The 26339-nt window shown below is 38.0% G+C and overlaps 2 protein-coding genes across 3 annotated transcripts; one reads left to right on the top strand and one right to left on the bottom strand.

The window, feature by feature from the left end:
- The first annotated feature begins 1857 nt into the window (after nucleotides 1–1857).
- Nucleotides 1858–4977, top strand: GRF12 (general regulatory factor 12). The gene is made up of 7 exons (XM_010259785.3): nucleotides 1858–2041; nucleotides 2631–2937; nucleotides 3264–3351; nucleotides 3471–3580; nucleotides 3695–3840; nucleotides 4403–4452; nucleotides 4588–4977. Exons 1-7 carry the CDS (start codon nucleotides 1969–1971, stop codon nucleotides 4591–4593), a joined length of 780 nt encoding a protein of 259 aa, XP_010258087.1. The 5' UTR covers nucleotides 1858–1968; the 3' UTR covers nucleotides 4594–4977.
- A 5017-nt stretch (nucleotides 4978–9994) lies between these two features.
- On the bottom strand, nucleotides 9995–20422 carry LOC104597968 (chromatin modification-like protein). 2 transcript variants are annotated; one of them, XM_088902477.1, is made up of 5 exons: nucleotides 20038–20422; nucleotides 19879–19939; nucleotides 11470–11521; nucleotides 11286–11355; nucleotides 9995–10359 (listed from the first exon to the last, which is right to left on the bottom strand). In XM_088902477.1, the coding sequence occupies exons 1-5, from the start codon at nucleotides 20128–20130 to the stop codon at nucleotides 10273–10275; spliced, it is 363 nt and encodes a 120-aa protein (XP_088758603.1). In that variant the 5' UTR covers nucleotides 20131–20422; the 3' UTR covers nucleotides 9995–10272. The 2 variants fall into 2 exon arrangements, with proteins under 2 accessions (XP_088758603.1, XP_010258088.1); XM_010259786.3 differs by having other exon boundaries at nucleotides 19879–19951; nucleotides 20038–20363.
- Nucleotides 20423–26339: the final 5917 nt, after the last annotated feature.

The raw sequence follows: 26339 nt of genomic DNA, 5'->3' as shown, positions 1-26339 counted from the left end.
GGTGCTTCAAATACGTGTAATTGAATTCTTTGGTTTTAAGTACAGCCAATACTCAGTTCAAGAAATTTTTTTGTTTGGAAAAAACAGTCAAATAGGTCTTCTACGTTCTAAGATGAACTATTTCTCATCTGTGTTCTTCTCACTTGCTTCTTTCTAAGCTTGCAGCATAGATAGTTTTCTTTTTTTGATAGATATAGCTGATCTGGACTCTCATAGAAGTTTGGGTTTTAAAAACATGGGTTTATCACTTCCTTTATTTTGGACTCTTGGGTTTTCATCATGAAATGATGATGTGGACTGTTGAGAGTTTGGGCTCTTTTTCATTTTCTTTAGAAAGAAGATGATGAACAGTGTGTAAAGTTAGGGTACTAGATTGTTACGTTTTAAAATTTGAGTACTAAATTGGCATTCGGCCTAAAGTATAGGGTGCCTATCGGGAATTTTCCCTTTTTTTAAGGTAAAACATCATATTTCTTTCAACTAAGAAACTTGTATGAATACAAAGTAGTGGTCACAGTTCCAAGCAATAAAGTATAGAAACATTGTATGAAAAGAGAGAAGTGGTAACAGTATCAAGCAAGAATATAAGCCTCTAAAAATAACAAAATATTAAAGGTGGATAAAAAAAATGAAGAAACTTCTGCAATAAACAAAAAGATAAGGCAAATTCACCAATAAAAGAAATTTCTGCAACAGACAAAATACAACGATACTAAGTCTCTAAAAAGAACAAAATAATCATAGTGGATGAGGGATACTTATTAACATTGGCATTGGATTGGTATCATTAGAAGGGACATGCCAAATTTAGGTGGGGAATGCTAGCGAAACTCGAGTAGTGCTATTCGAGAAATCGGCCAATATTGAATAACCATGAAGGCTGAGTTTGTTTGTGATATAAAAGTTGAATTGAGGTATTTATATATTGGGTTGGGATGAGAAGGTAAGGTTGTGTGTTTTGGGGAAGGTGTATCCTCCATTTGATACAAATAGTTAATAAAATTTTTAGGTGGCTGCCCCTCCACTGGAGTTAATTTAGAGATATTAAAAAAAAAATCTACTCCAATTCAGATTTGTAAGTATTTATTGGTCATACAAAAGTGCAAGGATTAAGGAGGTAAAAATGTTTTTTTGTAACATTTTCGTATCACGAGAGTGCATTACTGTATCCAATCGATGGATACAAAATTATATTTTTTTTAATAAAAGCTTATTTTATTCTGTTGATCGAGTGAGAAAGACCATCTTACAGCGTTTTTGCATCAATTTGAAACAAACAAGAAAAGAACAAAATGGGTTTACAGTTGTAAATTATTTTAAGAGAAGGTATATATATTTGTGTTTGTATTGCACATAATCACAGTCGGAAAAATCGATAAAACGCCAAGCACTTATATTGACCAAAGTGCCCCTGGTGACTTGTCCTTTTCGCATATGCAAAGGCCAAAATGCCCTTTCAGGTGGCAAATTGATTCCACGAGTTTCTCCCGAGCCAAGTCGATGTGCGGGCAATCTCTTACGTGGGAGACGATTAAAGTGGGTCTCCAGCTGCACGTTTGACACGTGGCAATGCCTTTGTATAAAGGGTTTATGGTGGTGAGCCCCTCCCTTGCCCTTAGCTCAATCCTTTCACAAGACCCCCGTGTCTCAAGCAAATCGCCAGCAAAGCTCGACTAAACTTGAAAGTTGAAAGGTCCGAAACCGAACCACCTAAATCTCGGCCGTTTCCCAATCACGACTTGTGTGGTTAGTTTTCAACCCTCGGAACGGACGATCAGGATCTGGTCTAAGTCGCCCTACTTGTTCGAGACTTAACAGCCACAGCCCCTATAAAATGCCCATTTCAACGTTTGAATGTTTTTAATTCATTTATTCCAGCCATTCATCTCTCAAAAGCCCTCTTTTCGCTCTTTCTGCAACCTTTCTCGCTTCGCCTGCGCGCGCCTTCTTTGATCTCCCCCAATCCCAATGTCGACGGAAAAGGAGAGAGAGAACCATGTTTACATGGCGAAGCTCGCCGAGCAGGCCGAGCGATACGATGGTAAGATATCAATCCGCATTTTCCATTCCTTTGTTGATTCTTTGTTCTTTTCCCGGCATTTTTCCTTTGACCTATTGTAGGCTCAGATTAGGTATTTTGATGCTTGAGTGTCTTGGTGTTGATCTGTCAACGTTTCTTTTAAATGCGTTTAGATCTCGATCACGTAGAGCTTATGATAGTTTATTTTTTTCTCCGCATTTGTCTTCGATGCATTTTCATTCGGTACGATCAATGGTTGAGAACATGATAATTTTTTTCGTGAAATGTAGTTTAAAGGAATATTGGCTTGCATTAAGGTTAGGGATTTCTTGCGCTTGGATTTAATCTTGGTTGAGAAAATAATTACGTTTGTTGTTTGATGAAGATCGTATCAATGTCTCTTTACATCTGATTTATTTTGGTATTCAATAAAATTCCGGCCGAGGCAAGGAGTGAGAAATTTTTTTAGATCTCTCATCAATAACCACATCCACGTCTTTAGGGAAAATTATTTTTTTCTCTTTTCAAAAACATTTGAGCATAATTCTGTTATATTGAAGCTGCATCCAATGATTGCATTGTATTGACATTCTTATTTACAATAACACAGAAATGGTGGAAAGCATGAAGAAAGTTGCCAAACTCGATCTTGAGCTGACTGTTGAGGAGCGGAACCTCCTTTCTGTGGGTTACAAGAATGTAATTGGCGCTCGTCGAGCTTCATGGCGCATTATGTCTTCCATTGAGCAGAAGGAAGAGTCAAAGGGAAATGAACAAAATGTGAAACTCATCAAGGCTTACCGCCAGAAGGTAGAGGACGAGCTCGCTAATATCTGCAATGATATCTTGACTATAATAGATGAACACCTTATTCCTTCTTCCGCCTCAGGAGAGTCAACCGTCTTTTACTACAAGATGTAAGTTGCATCAATTCCTTATGCTGATCAATTTAGTATTTATTGCCAAATTCACACTCTACAGTCTGAAATATGAAGTACTTTGTTTACTGGCAGCGTCTATTTTGACCCTCTAGTGCATGTAGTATAGAGTCTGTATGGCATTTTAGAGGATGATATTTCTATCACGATTTGATGGTGTGAACTTCTCCTCCCACCCTCAGCAGAGGGATGGGGCAGAGCACATTTGTTTACCAGAAACTCAACAATTTAGGACAATATATGAATTTTCTTTCTAATTAGTAGAAAGTAACGTTTCCTCGGTTTTGTTTTTGCCAAAATTGCAGGAAGGGCGACTACTACCGCTACCTTGCTGAGTTTAAGACGGATCAAGAAAGGAAAGATGCTGCTGAACAGTCATTGAAAGGCTACGAGGCATTCTCCCCCCCCCCCACACACATTTTCATAGATATTTCATTTATTACCTTGTAAACTCTTGTTCTTTTATTCTCTGATTTTTTTTTTTTTTTTGCTTTCTATTTGTCACTTGTCAGGCTGCTTCAAATACAGCAAATACAGATCTTCCTTCAACTCATCCCATCCGTCTGGGTCTCGCCCTCAACTTCTCTGTCTTCTACTATGAGATAATGAATTCCCCTGAAAGGTAATTCCAGATTGCTGGTTATTAGGAGAGTTTAGGCTTTCACCTTTCTTGGTTTACCTCCATATTTGATGGATATTGTCATTCGGTTGCAAATCTGATTATTGAAAATTCTAGGGCCTGCCATTTGGCTAAACAAGCTTTTGACGAGGCAATTGCAGAGCTGGATACTTTGAGTGAGGAATCGTACAAGGACAGTACCCTGATCATGCAATTGTTGAGGGACAACCTCACCCTCTGGACTTCTGATTTACCCGAAGGAGGTAACCTATATAATCAAAAATTAGAAGTTGTTTTGTGTATTTCAAGAGATTTGGCATTCTGTGCATTTCCAATTGTAACCTGGTAATTGGTATTTGTGCACTCGGGGCCATTGGTTTTAAGGAAGCAATCCCTTGATCAGTTTGGCTGTGTTTGGTTTGACAGAAAACCAAAGAGAAGGAAAGCCAAGGGAAAGTTATTGGGAGTTTTGCAAACCTTTGTCACGAACTTTCCATCAACTTTTTGGTTCTCTCTTATTTTCCATCAAACCAAACATTTAAACTGATGGGATCTGTTTCAGTTCTAATAAAGAAGCAATAAAGAGGAGACAATATGGCAACATCTGGGACAGCATAGTGTGGGATAGTGGGGTAATTTAATTGCCAGACTCCTGCATGAAATCTGTAATTCTGAACTTCGGTGCTATCAGATGTTTTATACTACTGTTACGTTGGCCACTAGTATGGAGAAGGAGCAATCCATCTCCAACAATCGTAGCAGAGATGTTGGCATGGAATGCCAAAAATACTTAAAAGCTGACTGCATCCAAATGCTTCTGTGCAGGTGAAGATGGGGCACCTAAGGGTGAAGAACCCAAACCTGCTGATCCCGAGGTAAATATCAGCTACTTCATTTTTCTTTATGTTGCTTGTAAATGAAAATTTCTCCACCAGAAAACTTTAAAAAATCAGAGAACGAAGTTCTCCATATTTCAGCGATTGAAAAGAAATTGTCAAATTGCTTTGCAGCACTAATCGGGATCTCAATAGGCTGTGCATGATGCAATCCAATAACCAGGAGAATAGTCATACTTCTCAAGGCTCCGAAGGTATTATGCAAGCAGCGGTTTCAAGTTTTAATATAGCGAGGTTCGATTTGGAGTGGAAGAGATGTATTGAATTTCTGCGTTTCTTTATGGCCGTTAGATGTTTTACACCTCTGGCCTGATATGAAGTTCTATTTGTTGTCTTTTTCCGCCTTGGTTCTGCCTTTCAATGCAATTCCCTTATTGGGTTATAGTTGTTGTGATGATTTGACTATAATGCCAAAATTTGTGCTACTGATTAGTTGCGAGGGGAGAGTAGATTCATGGGTTGATTTCCACTTATACAATAGTACCAACGCCTTGTTTTATTTTACTTACGCTTCTATATAAATGTCTCTATCGGTCGCCAAATAAACTACTCACTATCTCATTTCTCCTATTTCTCTCTATTTATGGTAATTGAATATTTGTTATGACATCCCCGTTTTCATGTGGCAAGCAAGTGGGTTATTACCAATCCCACCCACCACCATCATCACCAAGACAGAAGTCACTTCAAAACTTGAATCCTTCCAACTAGAGTACTTTTGTCCCTTTGCGGGATCACTAGGGAACTGTAGGATTTTGAGGCCAATTATGATTTGGCAGTTGCCATATAAGCCTGACATATGGGACGCATATCAGTTCGCATTCGTTGCGTTTGGACTCGAAAGGATTTTCCCTTCGATTCCAATCATTTCATGACACATCAAAAGTAAGAAAAGGGGAATCGGTTGGCACGGTGAATTTCCTCTTCCATAACTCTATACCATTAAACAAAACAAAAAAAAAAAAAAATCGAAGAGGGATTAAATAAGAAAGAAGCGAGAATTCTTCTTTTTTTACTTCGGCGGGCAATCTTTGTTGAAAGGAGAAAGGTTTCTCTCCTTTTTGATAAACAGAATCGAAAGATCGTACGAAACCCTCTCTCGATTAATTAAAATTCTTTCATTCAATAAACTGAAGAAATCGTTCATCAGAGAAAGAGACTTCTCTTCGATGTCTTCTTTAGGGGTGAGAAATAGAGGCATAAACACTGTACATAGGCTCTCTAACTATAACTGATCATGACGAAAGGGGATTAAACCTTAATTGTTTCTTCTGCCGCAAAGGAAGAGAAGAGGGGAAGTAGCCTAACTTGGAAGAGGAGGAGCGCCGTAGGGAGGGAGATGGGGAAGAAGAAGAAGAAGAGGCTAACTCTGGAGTGCTTCTCGTAGAATCGTAGTCATAGAGAGTCCCGTTCAACAAAAACACTCTCTTAGAAGCCCTCAATGTCAAGGTCACCAGTACCGGCAACAAGTTCTTTGTCCTTGCCTACCACTTTGGCACCAATTAATCAGCTTGGCAGTGCATACTACCCTATTTTTCTCAGCACTACCGCATCATCCTCTATGACCTCATATGTGCCAGCAGTGTTAATCCTGATTACTTAGCCTACATTGGTCACTCTATTTTCCAACATGATAGACATCTTAACCTCTATTTCCGTCTGAAAACGAGGGCATTGGAATTTTCTCTCAGCATTAGCTTAATTTATCATTTTTTATTTAAAAATATTTTTGTTAGTAATAAGTTTTCGATCGATTGTAAGTGGTGGTCAATTAAAGACTGAATGACGCATCAAAATATTGACGGAGTTGAAGAAAAAATCCCTTTCGATCCAAACGCACTGAATCCTAACCGGACTCGTATATGCGGACCTGACGCGGCGTATCGCGTTTGAAATTGGAAAGAGGACAGATTTTCTGGCACACATCATATAGTTCAGAATTTCAGACACTCAAACAGTCTGGCATTGACATAAGTTCATCAGTATATGGAGATGACTGAAACCCCTGGCCTTAGCTCTAGCCTCTAGGGAGTTGCGAGTTGACCGGATCTGCTACGTATACCGGGCGCCTCAAACCGATATTCCAGGCACATCCCACCATGCATTATGAACATGTCCTGTACTTATACGTTAATATTCACGGAAGATGTTCTCAATGCATGAGATGTGCATATGAGGAGCAGATTCCTAATCGTTGCGTATGGCGCGACACTGGTTGGCCAAAGCATCGCGCTTTGGGGAAGCAAAGATAAAAGAGTCATATCATATTATCATAGGACAGCGACTTGGCCCTGGGACGTCAGTGGTGGTGGGTGCTAAATATCACGGAACAGAACTTTTTTGGGATAGGTAGACTTCACTCTTGGTTGATGTACCTCGCCTCCTTTTTTGTGAATTGTGATAGATCGAGAATAAATGCGTCGTTGACGTGATAGACATATGATGACCGAGCAACGTGACAACTTACCGGTTAATGTACCTCGCCTCCTTGCACAATATTGTCGGTGACATCATGGATGGCGTTCACTTCTGGTCGATGTTTTCATTTGATCCCGGCTCGTTCGAATGGGTCGGTCTGTGACATCAATCATTTCAATTTTCAATCGCTACATAAGATTTTTATCCTCTCTTTCCATTAGATTAGAATCTTAGATTGCTCCACGTTCAGGAAAAAAGAATAAAGGGGTTATTGGATAATGGTAACTTTTGCCCTTAATCAATAAAAATAATTATTTTAATATAATCTTTAGGAAAATGTTCTCTTTTAAAAAAAAAAAAAAATCAAATAGTATTTGTTCACCTTCTTCCTCTTTTGAATGGTGAGCAACAAGTGATAAATTTCCCTCACCTCCTCTCTCTCTTCTTTTTCTTTTTCTTTTTCGTCTCTTTTTTTTTCTTTCATATATGAATTCTTCCAAATTCAGAATAGAGCAGAATGATAAGACCTCTCTCCACTTTGTTACACTATACAAACAAATAGTTCACCAAGTTTGTTTAAGAACATTTGTCGCACCTAAGCGTGTCAGGTTTATTGACTTCCCGTCTATGGCGAGGGAAGTCTGACAGAACAAATAGGTTGTAGTTAGAACTTAGATGCAGAGAATGAGAAGAAGAAGAAAGAGAAAAGAAAGAGAGAGAAGTAGAGAGGGATCTCACCATTCACAATTCGGAGGAGGAAGAATATGAACAATATTTCTACCCTTTTTCTATATTTTATTCAAAAAGTTAACAATTTTCTAAATATTATATTAAAATAATTATTTTTATTGATATTAAGGGCCAAAAAAGTTTAGCATTAACTATCTTCCCAACCCAAACGACTTACCCTGAATTGGGTTTTTCCTTATTTGGGTTTTGCCACTTAAAATCATTTGGTTTATGCCTAATAAAAAGGAAAATAAGAAATATATTTATTTAAAATTTTATTTATATAATACAGGTCTAAACTCGTGAATATAACCACCACTTGTGGTCAAACCATTTAATCCGATGAACAGTTTATTTGACCTGTGACCCTACATACCGATTTTGTGTCCCAGCCCGAGACTTAAACGTTGGTTGTTGGCATTAAACCACCAGTTTTCTTATCTTTTTTTCCGTAGGAAAGGAACTGGTTGAATTGAAACTTTTAACCCTAGAGTTGAGTAATAAAATGGGCGGGAGTTGCGATGTATTTTCACTGACACTTGAGAACCCTTTGATCCTTCGTTGGCTTGAAAATTCGAAAAATATAAGAATATAAATGTGTTTCCAATTTCGATCAACTTGTCACAGAGACAAAGACAAGAGCAATAAATGAAAAAGCTCAACTTTCAAGTTTCAACCTTGGAAAGTAGGAAACAACGGGGCCAGCCAGCCTTTGAATTATGTTCACGGGAATGATGACTGCGTTTATCAACAATGTTTATAAATAGCAACGATATTTAACCAATAAAGGAGAAGATTGTAACATATGATGACATGAACTATGAATTACATTCTCCCACAAGAAAATTGGTAATTTAATAATTTATTTTTTATTGTAGGGTTTTTATTGTTCAGTCCACTTCATAAAGGTTTGTACCGTTGGAACAGTGATAAGTGGGGCAATGAATCAAATTCATGGTAGTGAATCATAAGTAGAGTTTGGAAAATAAAATTAAAAAAAACAATAAAAATTTCTGAAGTGGACTGAATCATATAAGCAATTTGTACATTTGCCTTATGACTATGACAATACACGTTGTGTAGTTATTCAAAAGATATCAAAAATTCAAAAAAAAAAAAAATGAAACCACATCAGCTAGTTATCTCTATCGCTTCAGATAGGTGCCAGCTACCTTGCTGGTAACATCTTCGTGATACTCAGGAGCCGTCACCAAAATCGGATCCTACGGAAAGCCCACCAGTTAGGACCAGTGGGGAAAATTGTTATATTTGTAAACCCTTTATTCCATTTGCATTGATACAAATGCATAGAATATCAGAATAAATGTACATTCTAATTAACTTTTATTTCGTATTTTGCTTTTTGGTTGAACTGTAGACAAACAAATCAATTTAAATTTTAAAATAAATAAAACAGGCCCATTCTGATTGGTTTGTCAGAATAGAGGTCTGGAATCAGAATCAGAAGCCCATTCTGATTCCAAACGTTTGATTGGGTAGACTCATAATCATGGTTTTCAAACCGCCATTGATCCAGACAGTCGGACGATTCGGCCCAGAAACCGTCTAAGCAACCAGTTCTGTTTTACCCCAAACCCAGTCCCTGGCCAAAAACCGTTAGATCAGTCAATGACCCATTGACCCAGGTGATCAAACCGTCGACCCGTCCAACGGTTTTTGGCCATTTTTTATTTTTTTATTTTTAATTTTTTCAGAACAGGCCATCCTTTCAAACCAAACGGTCAAACTGTCAACCCAGAAACCAATGGCCAAAATGGTTCCATTTCCAAGTCACTTTTTAAAACCATGCTCAGAATCTCATTCTCATTCCTGGTGGAATGGCATCTCCTATTTGAGAGAATAATGGCTATTCATTCCCCCTCCCTTGGGAATAGAACATTAAAATTCCAATTCCAGAAGCAAACCAAATAGACCCAGAATTTACATTTCAACTCATTTGCAGTTCCATAGTGCAAATATAGTTTTTATTTATTTATTTATTTTTTTTATACATCAGTGCAAATGAAGTTGTGTAGCAAACAAAAGACAACAATGGACCACCCATCGTAGTCTGAATTCATGGCCCCATAACATGATAGACAACTCTATGTCGGAAGTCTTGAAACATCTATAAGAGCTGCAAACAGTATCCAATTGTTCGAATTCAATCCTATTAAGGGTTATCTGAATTCAATCCGTTTATAATTGGATCCCATATATACTTAAAATTTATATTGCACATATGAAATTGCAATTTAGAACATGCCTTTATTGTGGTCAACTATTCAACACCCAAGCACAAACTAATCACCATATTGACTAGTCATCTCCCCCCATGCAATAACACCAATCCCGTAAAGCCAAGCTGAACAAGTAAGCATTCCACGAAATAAAGCACATAACTGTTTTGCAATTCTAACTCTCAACAAGATCAATAACCATAACATGGTCAAAAGTATAATATAACAAAAAGTTCACGTACATGGGGAATCCTTCTTTGAAACTATTTATTCTTTAATTCAAAAAAGTTGTATAAAATCTTCTCAAATTGACCATCAATCCAGTATTACCATAATGGCAATAACATTACCAAGGAAATGTCTATAACCACCATTAGAATAGAATGTACAAACAGCAGTTGGAATAGTATACTTATGATTCTTCCTTGACAAAAAAGCTCTGAGGTAAAGAAAAATCTTCCTCTTGGTTCAAAATCTCTCTCTCCTCGTTGTCTGGTTTCTGAATTTTGGCAGGAAAACATGTAAGATTATCGTATGAGATATGACACTGTACACATTCACAATTCCACTGTGCAAAAATGGGAGATGACTAAACCAGATGACACAATGAGGAAGGCCTTGCATTGTTCAAGGTGGGGTTGGAGGCTGAAGGGAGATGAGGGCATATAAAAAGGCCATTACCCAATGTTGGTCCCAGCTATCTGGGGTCTTGGGAGGAGAAAACTGGAGGGCATATCAAGAATGAAAATTTTTAACATTGATTTCAAATCCAGTTTCCATTTCTTGCAGACCTTGCAAGGTTTTCTGAGATCTTCTCCAAAAATAGTATTTTGAGGAGGTTCTATGAACATTGTAAATTAGACTCGGTTTACTGTATGGTTTAAAACTGTTGTAAGATTTAGGAGCTACCATTCTCAGATGGCTTGATGAATCAAGTTGACATAGCCTCTCTAAAATTCTTGATAGGGGTTTTTGTCAATTCTCAGTTCTTACTCTGCTTTCAGTTGCATTTCTTGAAAATTGAAATTCCAAGTCCACCCCCACCTCCAATTCTATGTTGGTCTTTCTTTCTATGTCATCTGATAAATGTGGTTTTTTCTTGTTTGACTTCAATTATACCTTTCCATGTGTATTGGATCAGGTAGGGCATGCCAACAACCTTTCTCCATACTCAAGTAACAGTTCAGTGGAATGAAAATGCATCTACTCTACTTTTAAAAAGAAAGGGAAAAAAAAGCATCTAGTCTGCAGTGCTGCTGCTTAAAATGGATCAGGTTTTTGGGGTTTTGTCTCTTCCTTGTTGCCATCCCTACACAATTATCGATATTTTGATAGAAAAGGACCTTATCTTGCTTCTCTTTCCCAATTTTATGTTCTAATAAGGGAGGAGAAAAAGTCAAGAGAATAAAATTCAGTTGCTCATACCAACATATCCAAGTTATAGAACCGATCCAGAAGCTGCAGAACCTCATCAGGTGAGAAATGTCGATCAAAACTGTCAACAATGAATTTTAAAGAGAGTGTAACATACTGGAAGCTTACAATAATTTATCTTGAAATCTTTATGGTAGTTCTGAGAGCAACAAACCAAACTAGAAACAACACTAACCTTCTTCTTAGAAATTCCATCAGACCATAAAGTACAAAATGGCGGTGTATACCTGTGTAGAAACAACTTTATTTATACACTATTCAGATGCCGGACAAATCATTAATCGAAAGTGTGAGGAAGGAGAGGAGTGAAAAAAAAGGGAAAGGAAAAGCAACAATTACAAAAGTAATACCACCATTTTATCTTCCCGGTACTTAAACTAAAAGCAACACCATGTACAACTCGTTAATACTGGAACTACTAAACAAGCGGCTAATGTACATGTAGTTAATATTACTCAAGGTTTGAGTCTTCTTTGTTGAGCATTATTGACTGTCGGCCTACTTGTTATTGGGTCTGTTTTATTTCTTTCTTTTAGTTTATTGTTAATGGGCTGAATGAGTATTCAGGCCCATTTACCCTAAAATTTGAAGTAAGGGGTATAAGGTGAGATGGGAACTGGTGCTTGAGATTTTCTAGGCTCCATTTACCCTAAAATTGAAATCAATGTCCATTGGGAGTTTTCTGGGCTCACTAGAGTGAGCGTTTACTTGTTCTCCCTTGTCCCAATGTTCCCGGGTTGGCCTGTCCTAGGATACAGTTAGAATTTGCGTTTGAGATCACAGTTTCTCATCAAATAAAGTTTCCTCCTATTGCTTAAAATTGTTTGTGGTGATTGGTAAGGGATGAATGCTGGTGGAAGTGAACAGAAGCAGATCACAGAGGTTCAAACTTCAAACCTTGTTAGAAGGTGGTGAAAGCCTCCAGACTGCTGGGATGATCACTACAGTACAGTCAAGCTAAATGGGTCCAATTACCTAGAGTGAGCACACTCAATGAAGATTGGGATTTGGGGCATGGAAAATGGGGTTACATACTTACATCACAGGGAGTGAGGAGCCTGATTCAAAGGAATGGACTCAAGAGAACTATATGGTGATGTTCTGGTTGCTTAACTCAATGCAATCTCATATTAGTAGAAATTTTATGTTCAAAAAGAGTGCAAAGGGTGCGTGGAGTAGTGACTTATTGACAGCTTCAATGGTGCAAAGGCACCTAAATTGAAGATGTGAATACTTTGAAGAAGGGGGAGATGTCATTATCTAGTATTTACATACTACTCTCATTGAAGTCACTTTCAGGAGGAGAAAGATCAGCCTGAGATTTTACAGTGAAAGTGTAATGATGATGCGAAGACACGTAGAAAGCTTGTAGAAAGGAATAGAATTTTTTAACTCCTAACTAGTCTGAATCAGGAGTATGATATTACCTGGCAGCACATTCTTACATATGGAGATTCTCTCACAAGCCTATTCCTTGGCTCAGAGTGAGGAGAGTAGGAGGGCTATGTCACAGACACATGTTGTAGATCATTTGGCCTAATCTATATCAAAGACTAACACGCAAGGGTAGCAGTACAAATGGAAAGGAGGAAGGTTTATGCAACTATTGTAAGAAACCAAAAGCATACACATAAGACTTGTTGAAAACTACATTTACACTCGGTTCAAGAACAGTGGCAATAAGGGTAGTGCCAATGTTGCTTCCTCTACTACAGATCCTATGGCATCTAGTCCTATTGTCCCTCTCCCTCCTTTTCATTATTTGGAATCACAAGTAGCCAATAGAGCATATGTTGGGGAGTATGGCAGATATCTTTCCCACTTGCAGGGTGCAGCCACCAGTTCTAGCACATCTATTACTTTTACTCCTACTGCATGTGCTAACTCAGGTATACAGGCCACTACTCATGTTGCTACTACTAGTAAGTCTATTCCTTGGGCAATAAATTCAAGTGCTTTTAATCATATGACTAGTATCTCATTCTTGTTCCATTATTATATTTTAGCTCTGGGTAGGGATAAAGCTTGTATAGCAGATGGTTTTCTTGCACCTATTGCGGGAAAGGGTGATATTAGAGTTTAATTCCATACATTTGTCTTTGGTATTACATGTTCCTTGTTATGGGCCCGAGCGTAGGATCGCGTCACGGGTCGTTCCACGGCAGGAACCCCTGATCTTCCCTTGCCTTTGGTCTTACGCACTGACCCTATTTTGCCTATCTAGTGGGTGATTTGTCCAAGAGACCACCCGAACTCTCCCTTGGGGTGATTTGTCCAAGAGACCACCCAAACTCTCCTCACTCTTTTCTTGGCTGGAAAACTGAATGCTTTATTTCAATTCGTGGCTCCTTAAATAGGAGCTTACAGAAGGAAATTCCTAATTAAACTCAAACTCCTAATTACCTACTCCTATTGGTAACTCACTCTTACTTAAGATAAGATAAAGATGAGATTAAGATAAAGCTAAGGGATAAGGGATAAGATAAGGATAAGGTAAGCTGGCGGCGAGTTGGCTTGATGTGTCCGGATAAGGGTGGGCCCACCCCTATGAGCTGTCGTGTGGGCCCCGCTCTATTGTTGCTGCCGGGTGCGTGCGCGCGGCTCATGGTGCCACTGCCGCGCGGTGCGTGCGTGCAGTGCTGCTGCCGCGCAGTGCGTGCGCACGCCTCAGGGTGCCGCTGCCATGCACGCGCCTCATGGTGCTGCTACCGTGCTGCTGCCTGGCGGTGCGTGCTGCGCGCCATGGTGCCGCTGCCGTGCGGTGCCGAGCGTGTGCATGGTGCGTGCTGCCGTGCAGTGCGGCGGTGCGCACTGCTGCCTGGCGATGCGTGCTGCGCACTATCGGCGGTGCATGTTGCAGTGCTACCAGGCGGTGCCCACTGTTGTGCGGCTGCTGCCTATGACTACGCCGCGGTGCCTTGTCGGATGGTGTGACCATAACATTCCTAAATTTAGCACAAATTTACTTTCTTTTAGAAATATTACTAAAGCTCCTCAGGACATTGATTCAAAGAAGGCGATTGGGAGTGGCCGTGAAGTGGATGGTGTTTATATTTTGGATGTTATGCCCTCAACTGTTGTTGCCATTAGTCCTACTCATCATGGTCAAAGTGTTACCCCTGAGTCTTTTGATAGAATAATGCTTTGGCATATCCATCTTGGCCAATTGTCATCTCTTTCTTTGAAGTCTTTATTTCCTTCAATGTTTGAGTTGGTCAGTTTGTCTAGTCTTCAATATGATGATTGTCGACTACTCAACTTTCAGAGCATTGTAGACACTCTTATGATTTAAGTTATAAAATATGTGCTTCTTCTTTTGATCTTATACATACCAATTTATGGGTGCCTTGTCATGTTCCTTGTATGAGTGGATATCATTACTTCTTATTATTTGTGGATCTCGTTTTTCATGGGATTAGTTGATGCATTTTAGAGATGAAGCGCCACGCCATGTTCAACAGTTTCATCGAATGATACTCAGTTGAAGTTTCCATTCTGATAATGTGAAATAGTATTTTGAAGAGAAACTTGCATCCAATTTGAATTCCTATGGTATTGTTCATCAGAGTTCTTGTGCCTACAGCCCTCAACAAAACGGGGTTGTAGAATGTTCATCACACAGGTGGCTAGTGGCATTATGTTTAGTAGTCATGTTCTTATATGTTATTGGGTTGATGTCATTCACACTATTGTGCTGATTCCATCTCGTATACTTAACTTCAAGATACCTTTTAGTTTAGTTTATTCCAGTGATGGTGTCTTTCCCATTCCTCTCTGTGTTTTCGGTTGCACCTGTTTTGTCCACATCCTTGGTCCTCACAAATCTAAATTTAATACCAAGTCAGTTAAGTATCCTCTTGGTATGCATCAAATCAAAAGGGGTATCGTTGTCTTAATCCCATCAATGGTAAATGTTTTCTTTCTATGGATGTTACCTTCTTTAAGTCTGTTCCTTTTTTTCCAGGGAAGACTAGTCAGTTACCTACATCTCTACTTTTTGTCTCCTACACCTGTTGTGTCTCATCATCTTTCTGTTCCTATTGTCAGTCCTGGTGATGGCATGTTACAACTGTATCAACGAAGGAACACGTAACCCCCTACTTATCAACCACCTCCTATCTCTTCTGATGATGCAAGTTCTGAAGATCCACCTATCCCTATTGTTGTTTCCCCTCCACCTGCTTTACCTACACCCCCATCTGACCTTTCTTTTTTCTTTGATAGATAACTGAAAGATTGCATTAATTAAGAGGAATTAGGAAGATTACAAGGCTCACAATCAAAACCATCCCCAATATGAAGTTAAAGAGTACAAATTAGCCCAATGTAGGTACTCCCCCATCATCCCTTGCTTTGCTTTGTCTGTGAAAGCATTTGCAGACCTGTTAACCCACTTGAAAGTAGCTTCTACCTTATTTGCTAGCCTTCTAATCTCCCTTGTCACTTAACACCTAGGGGCCATCACTTTGTTTTAATAACCATCCCATCACCAGCTGTGAGTCACCCCCAACCTCTATCTGCTTCAAATTCACCTGTCTTGCAAACTTTAAGCCTTGTAACGGGGCTGAAATTTCAGTTGTCAACAAATTGTTGCTCCAATAGAGACAGAATAGAGTGCCAATAACCCTTATGACCTGTTTGCACCCCCATCTGACCTTGATTTACATATTGCTCTTCGTAAGGGTAAGCACTCCCCTACTGCTCATAGTATTTCTCGCTATGTTTCTTATGATCAGTTGTCCCCTGCTTACAAGTCTTTTATTGCATCCATCTCATCTATTTCTATTCCAGGGAATAAGACTGAAGCAGCAAGACAACCAAAGTGAAAAGCTGCTATGCAGGAAGAGATGAATACTTTATTGAAGAATGATACATTGGATGCTATGACACTGGTTGAGGGGAAATAAGCACAGGAAAGAGGAAGTATTGAAAGGTATAAGGCAAGTTTAGTAGCAAAGGGGTATATTCAAATTTATGGGGTGGATTATGAGGAGACCTTTTCTCCAGCAACAAAAATGACCTCTGTTCGAGTTCTTTTGTCACTTGCTTCCCATTTCTCTTGGCCTCTAAATAAGGGGTCTTCATGAGAGTTTATATGGATATTCCACCTTGTTTTTACAATGACTTGCCTAGGGGGAGTGTGTGTAAACTCAAGAAGTTGTTGTATGGGCTTAAGCAGTCTCCCTGTGCTTGGCTTGATTTATTTTGTGGTACCTTACCAAAGGTTGGATATTCTCAATCACAATCTGATCATACCTTGTTTATCGAGAGTCTAGAAGAGAGGCTTACATGTTGATTGTTTATGTTGATAATATTGTTCTCACTGGGAATGATGAGAAGGAAATTGCTAAACTCAAGCAGTTTTGGGGGACAAGATTTGAGATTAAAGATTTTGGTTTCTACCAAAAAGAAGATTAAAGATTTGAATGAGATAAGATTTTTTTGGGCATTGAGGTAGCTTGATCCTATCATGGTATTTATATTTCTCAGCGAAAGTATGCACTGGATCTTCTGAAAGACAAGGAAACTAGGAGTGAAACCAGTTGAAACTCCTAAGTCCTATTGACCCCAATGATAGGACTAATGCCACTAAGGAGCTTCTTGTAGACCGTGATATGTATTAGAGGTTGGTTGGTATGCTGTTATACATGTGTGTGACTCGACTTGACATAGCATACTTTGTGAGTGTGGTGAGCCAATATATGCATTATCCCCATACCACTCATCTAGCAATTGTGTATAGATCCTTGCATACCTGAAGGGGTGTCTAGGAGGGGTGATTTTATTCTCCAAACATGATCAGTTATACTGTAGAGGTCATTACAAATGCAAATTAGGCAAGATCTCTTGATGATAGGAGATCTACCTCAAGTAACTATGCCTTGCCTTTTGTTGGGGGAAATTTGGTATCATGGAAGTGCAAGAAGCAGTCTATGGTGGCTCACTCTATTGCTAAAGATGAGTATATGTCTATTACACATGGATTACCAAAAGCACTCCAGCTACACAGTTTGCTAAGAGAGTTGGATATTAGTGGGAGTCTCCTCTTGTTTTGTATTGTGATAATAAGGCAGCAATTAACATTGCCCATAACCCAATACAGCATGACCGCACCAAGCATATTGAGATAGACTATCGCTTCATTAGAGAAAAGGTGTTGTCTGGGGAAGTTTGCCTCCCCAATGTGAAGACAAATCAACAGTTGATAGGTGCTTTTATAAAGGGGATTTCTCAACTGAAGTTACAAGACTCACTTAGCAAGTTACTCATTAAAAAAAAGACTCACTTAGCATGTTGGGAATGTTAGACATTTAGTCCCAACTTGGCGGGGAGTATTGACTGTCAGCTTACTTGTAATTGGGTCTGTTTTCTTTCTTTCTTTTAATTTATTGTTTTTTATGAATTCTTTTAATGTATTGTTAATGGGCTTGAATGAGTATTTAGGCCCACAATCTTTTTAGTTTTATTGTTGTCACCCTTAATTAAGGGTATAATTGTGAATTCTTATTTCTTTAAGTTCATATATAATCTAATCGGGAGAATACCTCCCCACGATCTATGTTCCCTTCTCCCAAACTCTTATCTCTTTTTTTCATCTTTTTTCACCTTCTGTTTTGGCCCTAACTTCCTTCTTCTAAATCCCATTTGTCTCACTTTTAAATTTTTCAAGGGCTGATATCAACCTACTAGCACATCTGACACATACAGGTTCAGGATGCATAAAAATGTGCCTTGATGGGATTCTCGTGTACACCTTAAAGCAAAAGAATGCCGGTACAAGAAAGTATTTTATAACACTGGCAATAGGATTCATTGATCAGTCCCTCCCCCTTTTGCCATTATGATTGAATAAAATAAAAAGTCATTGAAGATTGACTTACTTTAGCATCATACTCTTTAAATACTTCCCATCTGGGTGCAATAACAATATCCAAGACATTCAGTGAGTATGTAAAGCCCAAGAAAATTCCGTGTGCATGGACATCAATTAGAATTCTAATTACATTCACTAATGAAATGATTCTCAAAGCAAAATGATTCAGTCAAAAACAACAACTTAAACAATCACTAAGACATGTGTTACACCTTCCAAAGAAATGCCACCACCCCCATTTGAGCCACAACTCTCAGATCCACCTTCATGATCAGAGTAAATAAGGATAACAATCACCACTAAAACATAGATGAAACTTAACCTCAATACCATCCCGAATTCCACAAATCCAGATGCATGTTTTGTACCAATAAACATTGCCACTGACTACCAGTTTAACAGAATCCCTCTTCTCAGAGACAAAACTCTTACTGTTAGCATAATAACATCTGAAATCATTATGGATACTCCCCTTTTTGGACCAACACCCAACTTGCTACTTGTTTCAAAATTAAAAATGTAACTCTTCCAATTTTTGTAATCCCCATTGGTGTATTTGATACCTAGGACTTCTTCCATCAGCTTGACCATCCATTACTATACTACCAACACCAAAGCAGGAAAAAAAAGGAACATCAATAGAACCTACAACAACATGTATATTCAAAGATTAACCTCTATTAACTCTGTCAACCATGGGACATTAACCCTCATATGTTGCTTAAACATATACCATTCTCAGCACCTGTTTTTCTGATACACCAAAAGTTAGACCTAAATAGATGCACCATTGAACGGAACCTAAAAGTCAAATGAGATGAATTAAGATCGGAACTTGATATCCATCTGAGTTTGAATGGGGCCCTATGGTGCCTCTCAACCTTGTTGTGATGACACGCATGGATTGATCAATTGTGCAGTTATTGAAATCATCAAGTTCTTCATAAAATGGGAAATAGTAGTACTGCATTGTTTACATACACTGCATAGAGATAACTAGAAACCAACTTGCTTTGAGGTTTTATAATGGAACATTTCTATCAAAGCATAAGGAGGGAAGATGAACAGGCTAGTCATTACATGATAAAGATGTTCTCAGAAGAAGATAAAAGACTAGAAAAGGGATATTTTCATGGAATAGCCTCATGGATTGGGGGGACAGGGACTAGTAAAGTAACTGGTGTAGTTCAAATTAAGAGCAATGACGGAAAGAATATATTGCAGCTAATTAGTGTAAACATGGTGGATGCTACTACTATTCCAGTTAAATCTGCCACAGACCAGCTAGAGTCAGCATTGTCAAAGTCCTTACAAATTGTCTCTAGCTGCCGGTGGATGAACAAAAGAACCTCTATTTTCCTTGTGTTGCAAATATCCGCAAGGGGTCTGCTGTATATCTTTAAAATGGACCAAAAAGCAATAGAATTATCGATACAAGTTGGAGTTTTCTTTTTTATTATCTCTTCTGATTCGAATGTGCGCTCATTCTAACTAATCCAAAAACAATTCGCACGCCACCCCCCCCCCCTCATCCTCTTTTTTTTTCCTATTTTTTTGAATAACAACCCATGATTCATTAACCAGTTCCCCTATCAATCCTCTCATTTTATCACCTGACCCAAATTGAAGGTTGTCGTTTCCAATATCGTTGATCAAATTCAAACGCCAAAACACGGACAATATCAGTTATCACAATTCAATAAGAGTCACCTTGTAATTTGGCGGGAGGATATATTTCAAGAGCTTCCAACAATCTCAGTTCCAATTCAACCTGCGATTGCTCCTACGAGAAAATAAACATAACGGAAATAGTAAGACGATAAGCTACCCAACCTGAAAGAGTGAACTGGAAGGGGGGAATGAAGCGACCTTGGGGAGAGAAGACGCTGATGAAGGTGGAGCTTGACCTGGAGAGTGTACGGACATACCATCTTGTTCCTCTTCTTCGCCTGCAGGTTCCATTGTCACTTTCTATGGCGGACGGTGGATCAAATTTTAACCGAAATACCTAGAAAGAAAAACTTTTGGTTTTGGAGCGACTGAGAAATCAAAGCATTTTCCAGCTTCCACTACGCTTTTGCTAGGGTTTTACGGTTAATCGCTGACCGAGTGAGCCGGGAAATGCTAACGAAACTCCAATTCCAAATCGTGGCCGCTCCCACGAAATCAAAGCCTTCGATGAATTGTTGTAGCCCCACCTCAAATGAGATGAAGAGCCGTCGTGGTGGGACCGCAACAATACGGAAGGCCACGATTCACGGTGACACACGTCATCTACGAGAGTTTTCTATGTCAATATGCATTGTCGAATCTTTGCGAGTGAACCAATGAATCTACGATGCAGTTGATTCACGCCTTCACGGTGCATCAACTGCACCGTATTTAATTGCTAGTACGTATTTATGAGGCAAAATCTTAGGCCCTGTTTGGATAAATTTCGTATAAAAGTATAAAAAACATTACATGGTGTTTGGATGGCATACTTTCTCTCTTGGCTTTCATACCTTTTAAAAGCATAAAACCCCCAAAAGCACGAAGTCTACTTTTATTACTCCATGCTTTTTGGGAAGTTTTGCTTCCATTTCGTGTAAAGGGTGATAACGTGTGAAGTTTTGTTTCCATTTCGTGTGGTCATTCTTCAAGTAAAACCCGTCGATAAGGTTGTTCATAAGAAGACCCAACCCAACTAAATCGACCAATCTGGACCGATCCAACCCGAGTTGGCTGGGTTTTCATCAGCATGGGGCGGTTTCGGGTTGTGCAAATTCCCAAACCGATATTCGGGTCGGTTTTGGTTTTCATACAAAAAAATTGAAACCGACCAAATCGAACCAACTTAGTTCCTAGTTCAAACATGAAGTTCCAAAGCCCATTAGGCCACTTAGTTTTTGATTTGTTGCAAGAAACTTTGGATTAGTGAATAGTGATTAATAAACAGCTTTTGTGATTAACTTTTCATTTAAATTTTATCATAGGAGATGGCTGAAATAATGTTCAATTTATGACTGTTTTTAAAATTAGCAAGATTTTATCACGGGGATGAACTTAAAACCGAAACCGACCCAAACCAACCCAACCCGACTCAAACCGACCAAGTCGGTTTTGCTTAACACTGGGTCGGTTTCGGTTTCTATGTCAGATAACCCGACCAGGTCGGGTCGGTTGGAAAAACCATAGTAAACCGACCCAACCCGACCCGTGAACAGCCCTACTTGTCGATCGAAACTCCCCCACCCCATTCGCTTGTCATTTTCAAGCCCTAACCTCTTAGCTGTTATAGGGTTCTTGCTCCACCATCGCCCATCTATGGCCACCATTACCACAAGCGATCACCGCCAGAAGCACAATTCTCATTGGAATCGTAGGTATGGATCATGGTTTCATATTTCCTCCATTTCTTTTAATGTTTTCTCCATTTCATGCTATATCTTCAAACTTAATGGTATGTTTATTGCATGTTTACTGCCACTAGAATTATTGTCGTCAATTTCTTCATTTCTTAACTATTCTTGAAGTTTAATGAAATGTTTGTATAGCTTGTTTACTATAACATTACATATAGTATTATACCTGTACAAAACCACTTTGTTTCCTAAACGAAGTGTTAATTCTAAGTGGTTGCCACGTGTACATGATGACTAATAATGGCCATCATGTCTACACATGGCATGTGTATGTATCTTCGGTGTATACAAGTGGCTAATCATGGGTAATGTCACCTTTGTCATGTATAAAATCAGATGAATCACATGAGACTGGTGGGACGCTTCTGCTAAACAGAAAATGGTATTTCTGTTTTGGAAAGCATGTTTTTCAAAATTTTTTACCCAAACGATTTTCAAAGCAAAAATGCCAAAGTAAAAGTTGTATTTGTACTTTGTACTTCCCTACTATTAAAAGTATAGTACAAAAGTAGAATTCTACCCAAACATAGCCTTATATTTTGTAATCTTTTCAAATTGAGCCCAAGGCTGTGTTTGGTTGGGTTGCAAACTTATTTGCATTGATGCAAAACTATGGTAGTGTAAATGTTTTTCGTGCAAATAATGATTTATTTTTATTTCAAACTTTACTTTATTTTGTTTGATTGTGGTAAAAATGAAATAAAACAAGTCATGAAGAAGAATAAAGTAAAACCCAAAACAAAATTAAACCAAAATTTGCATTTTTTTCAATTGCACTCCCATACATTTGTACTAGTGCAAATAAAATTGCGCTGTAACCAAACACAGTTGTTTAGTTGCAGTACAATTTTATTTGCACTAATACAAAAGCATAGGAGTGCAAATGAAAATAATGCAATTTTTAATTTAATTTTGTTTTGGATTTAATTTTATTATGCTTTAGATCTGATTTTACTTCATTTGTATTGTAATAAAAGAAAATGAGATAAAATGTCAAACAAAAATAAAGCAAAATTTACATTGGAAACATTTGTACTACTATAATTTTGCATCAGTACAAATTTATTTGCACTACAACCAAATAAAGTATAAGTAACACATTTAACAATAAACATTGTTAAAGTTTGGATGGTAATTAAGGGGATGTTTGGAACCATGGTCGTTTAAAAAATAAAAATAGTGCCACGTCGGATCCATATAGGCGTTTCAACAAACGCCCATATATCTCATTGTTTGGTTCAGCCGATTATTAAAAAATTGGGCATGTCTCGAAAATTGAGACCCCATCGATTTGGCGTTTCATGCATCGGCGAATCATTTCCCCCCAACGGTTGACTGGTGTGTATCCTATGTTGTGCTTACCTGTCAGCACATACATAAAATTACCTTACCAAACAACATAGTATTGCTCACTACTTACGTGACGGAAGCGTTTTTTTGTGAAAAACGGGTCTTGGAAGCATGGGCATTTTTTTTCTTAAAAATATGTATCAAAAAGCGCTCACGCTTCCAAACACCATGTAATTAATTAATCTTGTTTAACATGAGCCAATAAACAGTAAGTAAACCATGTAACATATTTCACGGGATTAGTTAAATCATTGATTTAACGTGTAATAAATATTAGTGAATGCATCCTAATTGGACTCTTAATTTTTGTATTAGTCAACGAAAAATTGTTTTAGAATTACGAAAGGTTTTGAGAAAGAAAATAATAAAACGTTACTAATAATTATTTTATAGTGTTTGATCACTAATTATGACTTATCATATAGGATAAATAAAATAAAGGGAGAATGAAAGTTCAGCTCAGGGCCAGAATTTGTAGGTTCAAAGTACATTTTGGGTAGGTGCCAGCTCGAAATTGATGTCAATTTACAGGTAGACCTGTTCATGGGCCGGGTGACCCGATAGGCCGGCCCGACCCCAGATGGGCTTGAATAGGCTTTTTGGCTCGCGGGCTTAACCTCGAGCCAAAAAGCCTGGCCCGCATAAAATTCGAGCCGGGCTCGGGCTTTGCCAAAATAGCCCGGCCCGAGCCCGGCCCGGCCTGACCTATAGTTAAACCTAAGTAAAAACCCTATGTGATGTCTATTTGAATAAATTTTTTGATTTGAGGTCATTGATTCACTTGAAGGCCCATTGTTCATTCAAATAGGGGAAAAAACATTTAAATTAAAATAGAAAATGTCGGAAAATTTTGAATTTCTTTTATTAGGTCGGGCTTCAGGCTTTTTATCAGGGCCGGACTCGGGCCCAAGTTGTAGGCCCGTTGGTCGGGCCGGGCTCAGGCTCGGGCCTAACAGTTTTCTATTAATAAAGAGTCAAAGCCCGACCCGGCCCATGAACAGGTCTATTCATAGGTGAATATGAGTGCATGGAGTGTAGGTCTTTGTCTTTTTAAATGTTTATAATTTTGTATAAGGCCTCTCCGTACATCTCCTCAAAACAAATGATTATATATAACTGATGTTTATATTAAAATAGACAAAAAGACAAAGAAACAGGACAGAAAAATATTCTTTGTAAATAGCTTTATTTTATGTTTGCAATTTAATGTGGCATGTAATTTTACCATGAAACCAATATAAAGAGTGTAGGCTTCAATGAGAGAGAGAGAGAGAGCAGTTGGGCCCAAATTCATTAAAATCCACATGGGCCCACTCTAGGTTTAGGATTGGCTAACTTGGGCTTGGACCTCGATCCGGGTCTAGTCTTGAAGGACATGTAGTTGGGTTTGGGTTGGTCATCAACCCTCACCCAACCTTTCCAATTTATACACTTGCTTCATTAGAAAGAGTTATGAGATTTGAAATGATTGCGATATGTCTGAAAAAAAAAAGGTTAAAAAGGGATGGGATGGGGAAACGGAAAGGCTACAAACATTTGACTATTTTGGTGCAGAGGTTTAACAAGTTCCAATGTGCCTTTCAAGATTTATATCCTTTTCGTAACTAAAACGCCCATAAAGATGCAACGAGGTATTTCATTTTTATCGTGTATTTATTATACACCATAAGTAATAATTATCAAGAAAAAAGTGCTATTATATATATATATATATATATATATATATATATATATATATATATATATATATATATTGTGATTGACCAACTCCTACTTATATTGCCTCCTGACTTCTTGAAACTTATACTGCAATGATCTGCCCATGAGCTTTTTTTTCAAAAAAAAAAAAAAAAAAAACAAATCCTACCTAAGAATCTATTTTTATTGGGTTCGACTATGTAAGGGTGCCTACGATTTGGTTAATTGAATAGTGGGCTTAATTTTCAAACGGAATTGGTAGTATTGGTTTTTGGAAAATAAAATCGAATCGAAATTGGTTGGTTTGGTTTGTTGGTCTTTTTATTTTATAATAAAATGAAAAAATATATAAAATATTATATTATATATTATAAATATATATTTATATATGTAATGCATATATATTCATTTATAATATACAGATAATATAAAATATATATGAAAAATGTATATAATGTACAAACATATATGCATACATACCTATATATAGGTATGTATGTATGTATATACACACACCAATCTATTCGGTAAACCACCAGTTTTTTTTTTTTTAATATTACTCAATCGAAACAGAAATGGTATCTTAAATTTTTTGAAAATACCAAACCAAAACCATACCAATCGATTTCACTAACCGAAATTTTTTATTTGATTTTTTGGTTTTTCGGTTTTCTTTGATCACTCTATAACAATGATATGAAAAAAAAAATATTACAATCAATCAATTCATATCAAGAAGATGAAAGCCAATCGGGTGGTATCCATCAAAATTCACGAACGGATTTTGATTGGTCAAAGCTCTCATAGTATCATGTCCTTCCGGCATATAGATTTGTCCATTCTTATTTTATGGTAAGGAAAAATCTTAATTTATGTTACATGTCACATGGTTATTAATAGACTTATGTTACATGTCACATGGTTTTCAATTTGGCTGAAAATGGCCAAGCTTTTTGGTTATTTAAAACATATTGTTGTGACAAGATAGTTACTTGTTAAATAGGTTATAAGTGCATGACCTATTGGCTTTTCAAACTTCTATTCACGATGAGTTAAGTGGTATCAGACCACTGAAATTCAAATCAGCAGTAAAAATATTATAGGTTAATAAAAAAGAATAAATAGTTTGTATTTGTAGAGAAAAAAAGTACCTAGATGAAAATAATAATGATTATGTGTAAGTTTTATATATGATATTTTAGAAGCCCCGATGCAAATGCATTTGGAACGCTGTAATTTTTTTAATAATATGGTTTAAATTTTAAAACCATGTAATTTAGATTCAAATTGTAGCATGTTTCTCTAGATTGCTATTTTCTTTATATATGTACTTATTGATGTAGGGTGGCCCAGCCTAGCCCATTCTGGGCTGGGAGGTCTAGCCCATGAACGCCAAAATTAGGGATGCGACTAGCCACAATAAGGGTATCCTGTACCTCTCATACAGAGCCAATCGTAGAATTCCCATGCGTCTTCTAGAGCCCGTTAACTGCCCTCGCATGGCTCCCATCTCAGGTGTTCATCTCCACCAACCTCCAGGCGGCTCAAGTATAAATAGGGGGTACCCCCCTCGAGGTGAAGGATCCTGATCCTGAAATCCGATCCTACTACAAAACTTAAGCGTCCTCACTTTGGGAATTCAGTATCTACGAGTAGCCTCATCAGAGCCCTCGTACGTACTTAATTCCCCTTTTCGTACCCTCGTACTGACTTGACCGT

Source organism: Nelumbo nucifera, chromosome 4, assembly GCF_055504915.1.
Source record: "Nelumbo nucifera cultivar China Antique chromosome 4, China Antique-T2T, whole genome shotgun sequence".
NCBI lineage: Eukaryota > Viridiplantae > Streptophyta > Magnoliopsida > Proteales > Nelumbonaceae > Nelumbo > Nelumbo nucifera.
The sequence above is the reverse complement of the archived record's forward strand: the minus strand, read 5'-3'. Positions and strand labels throughout refer to the sequence as shown.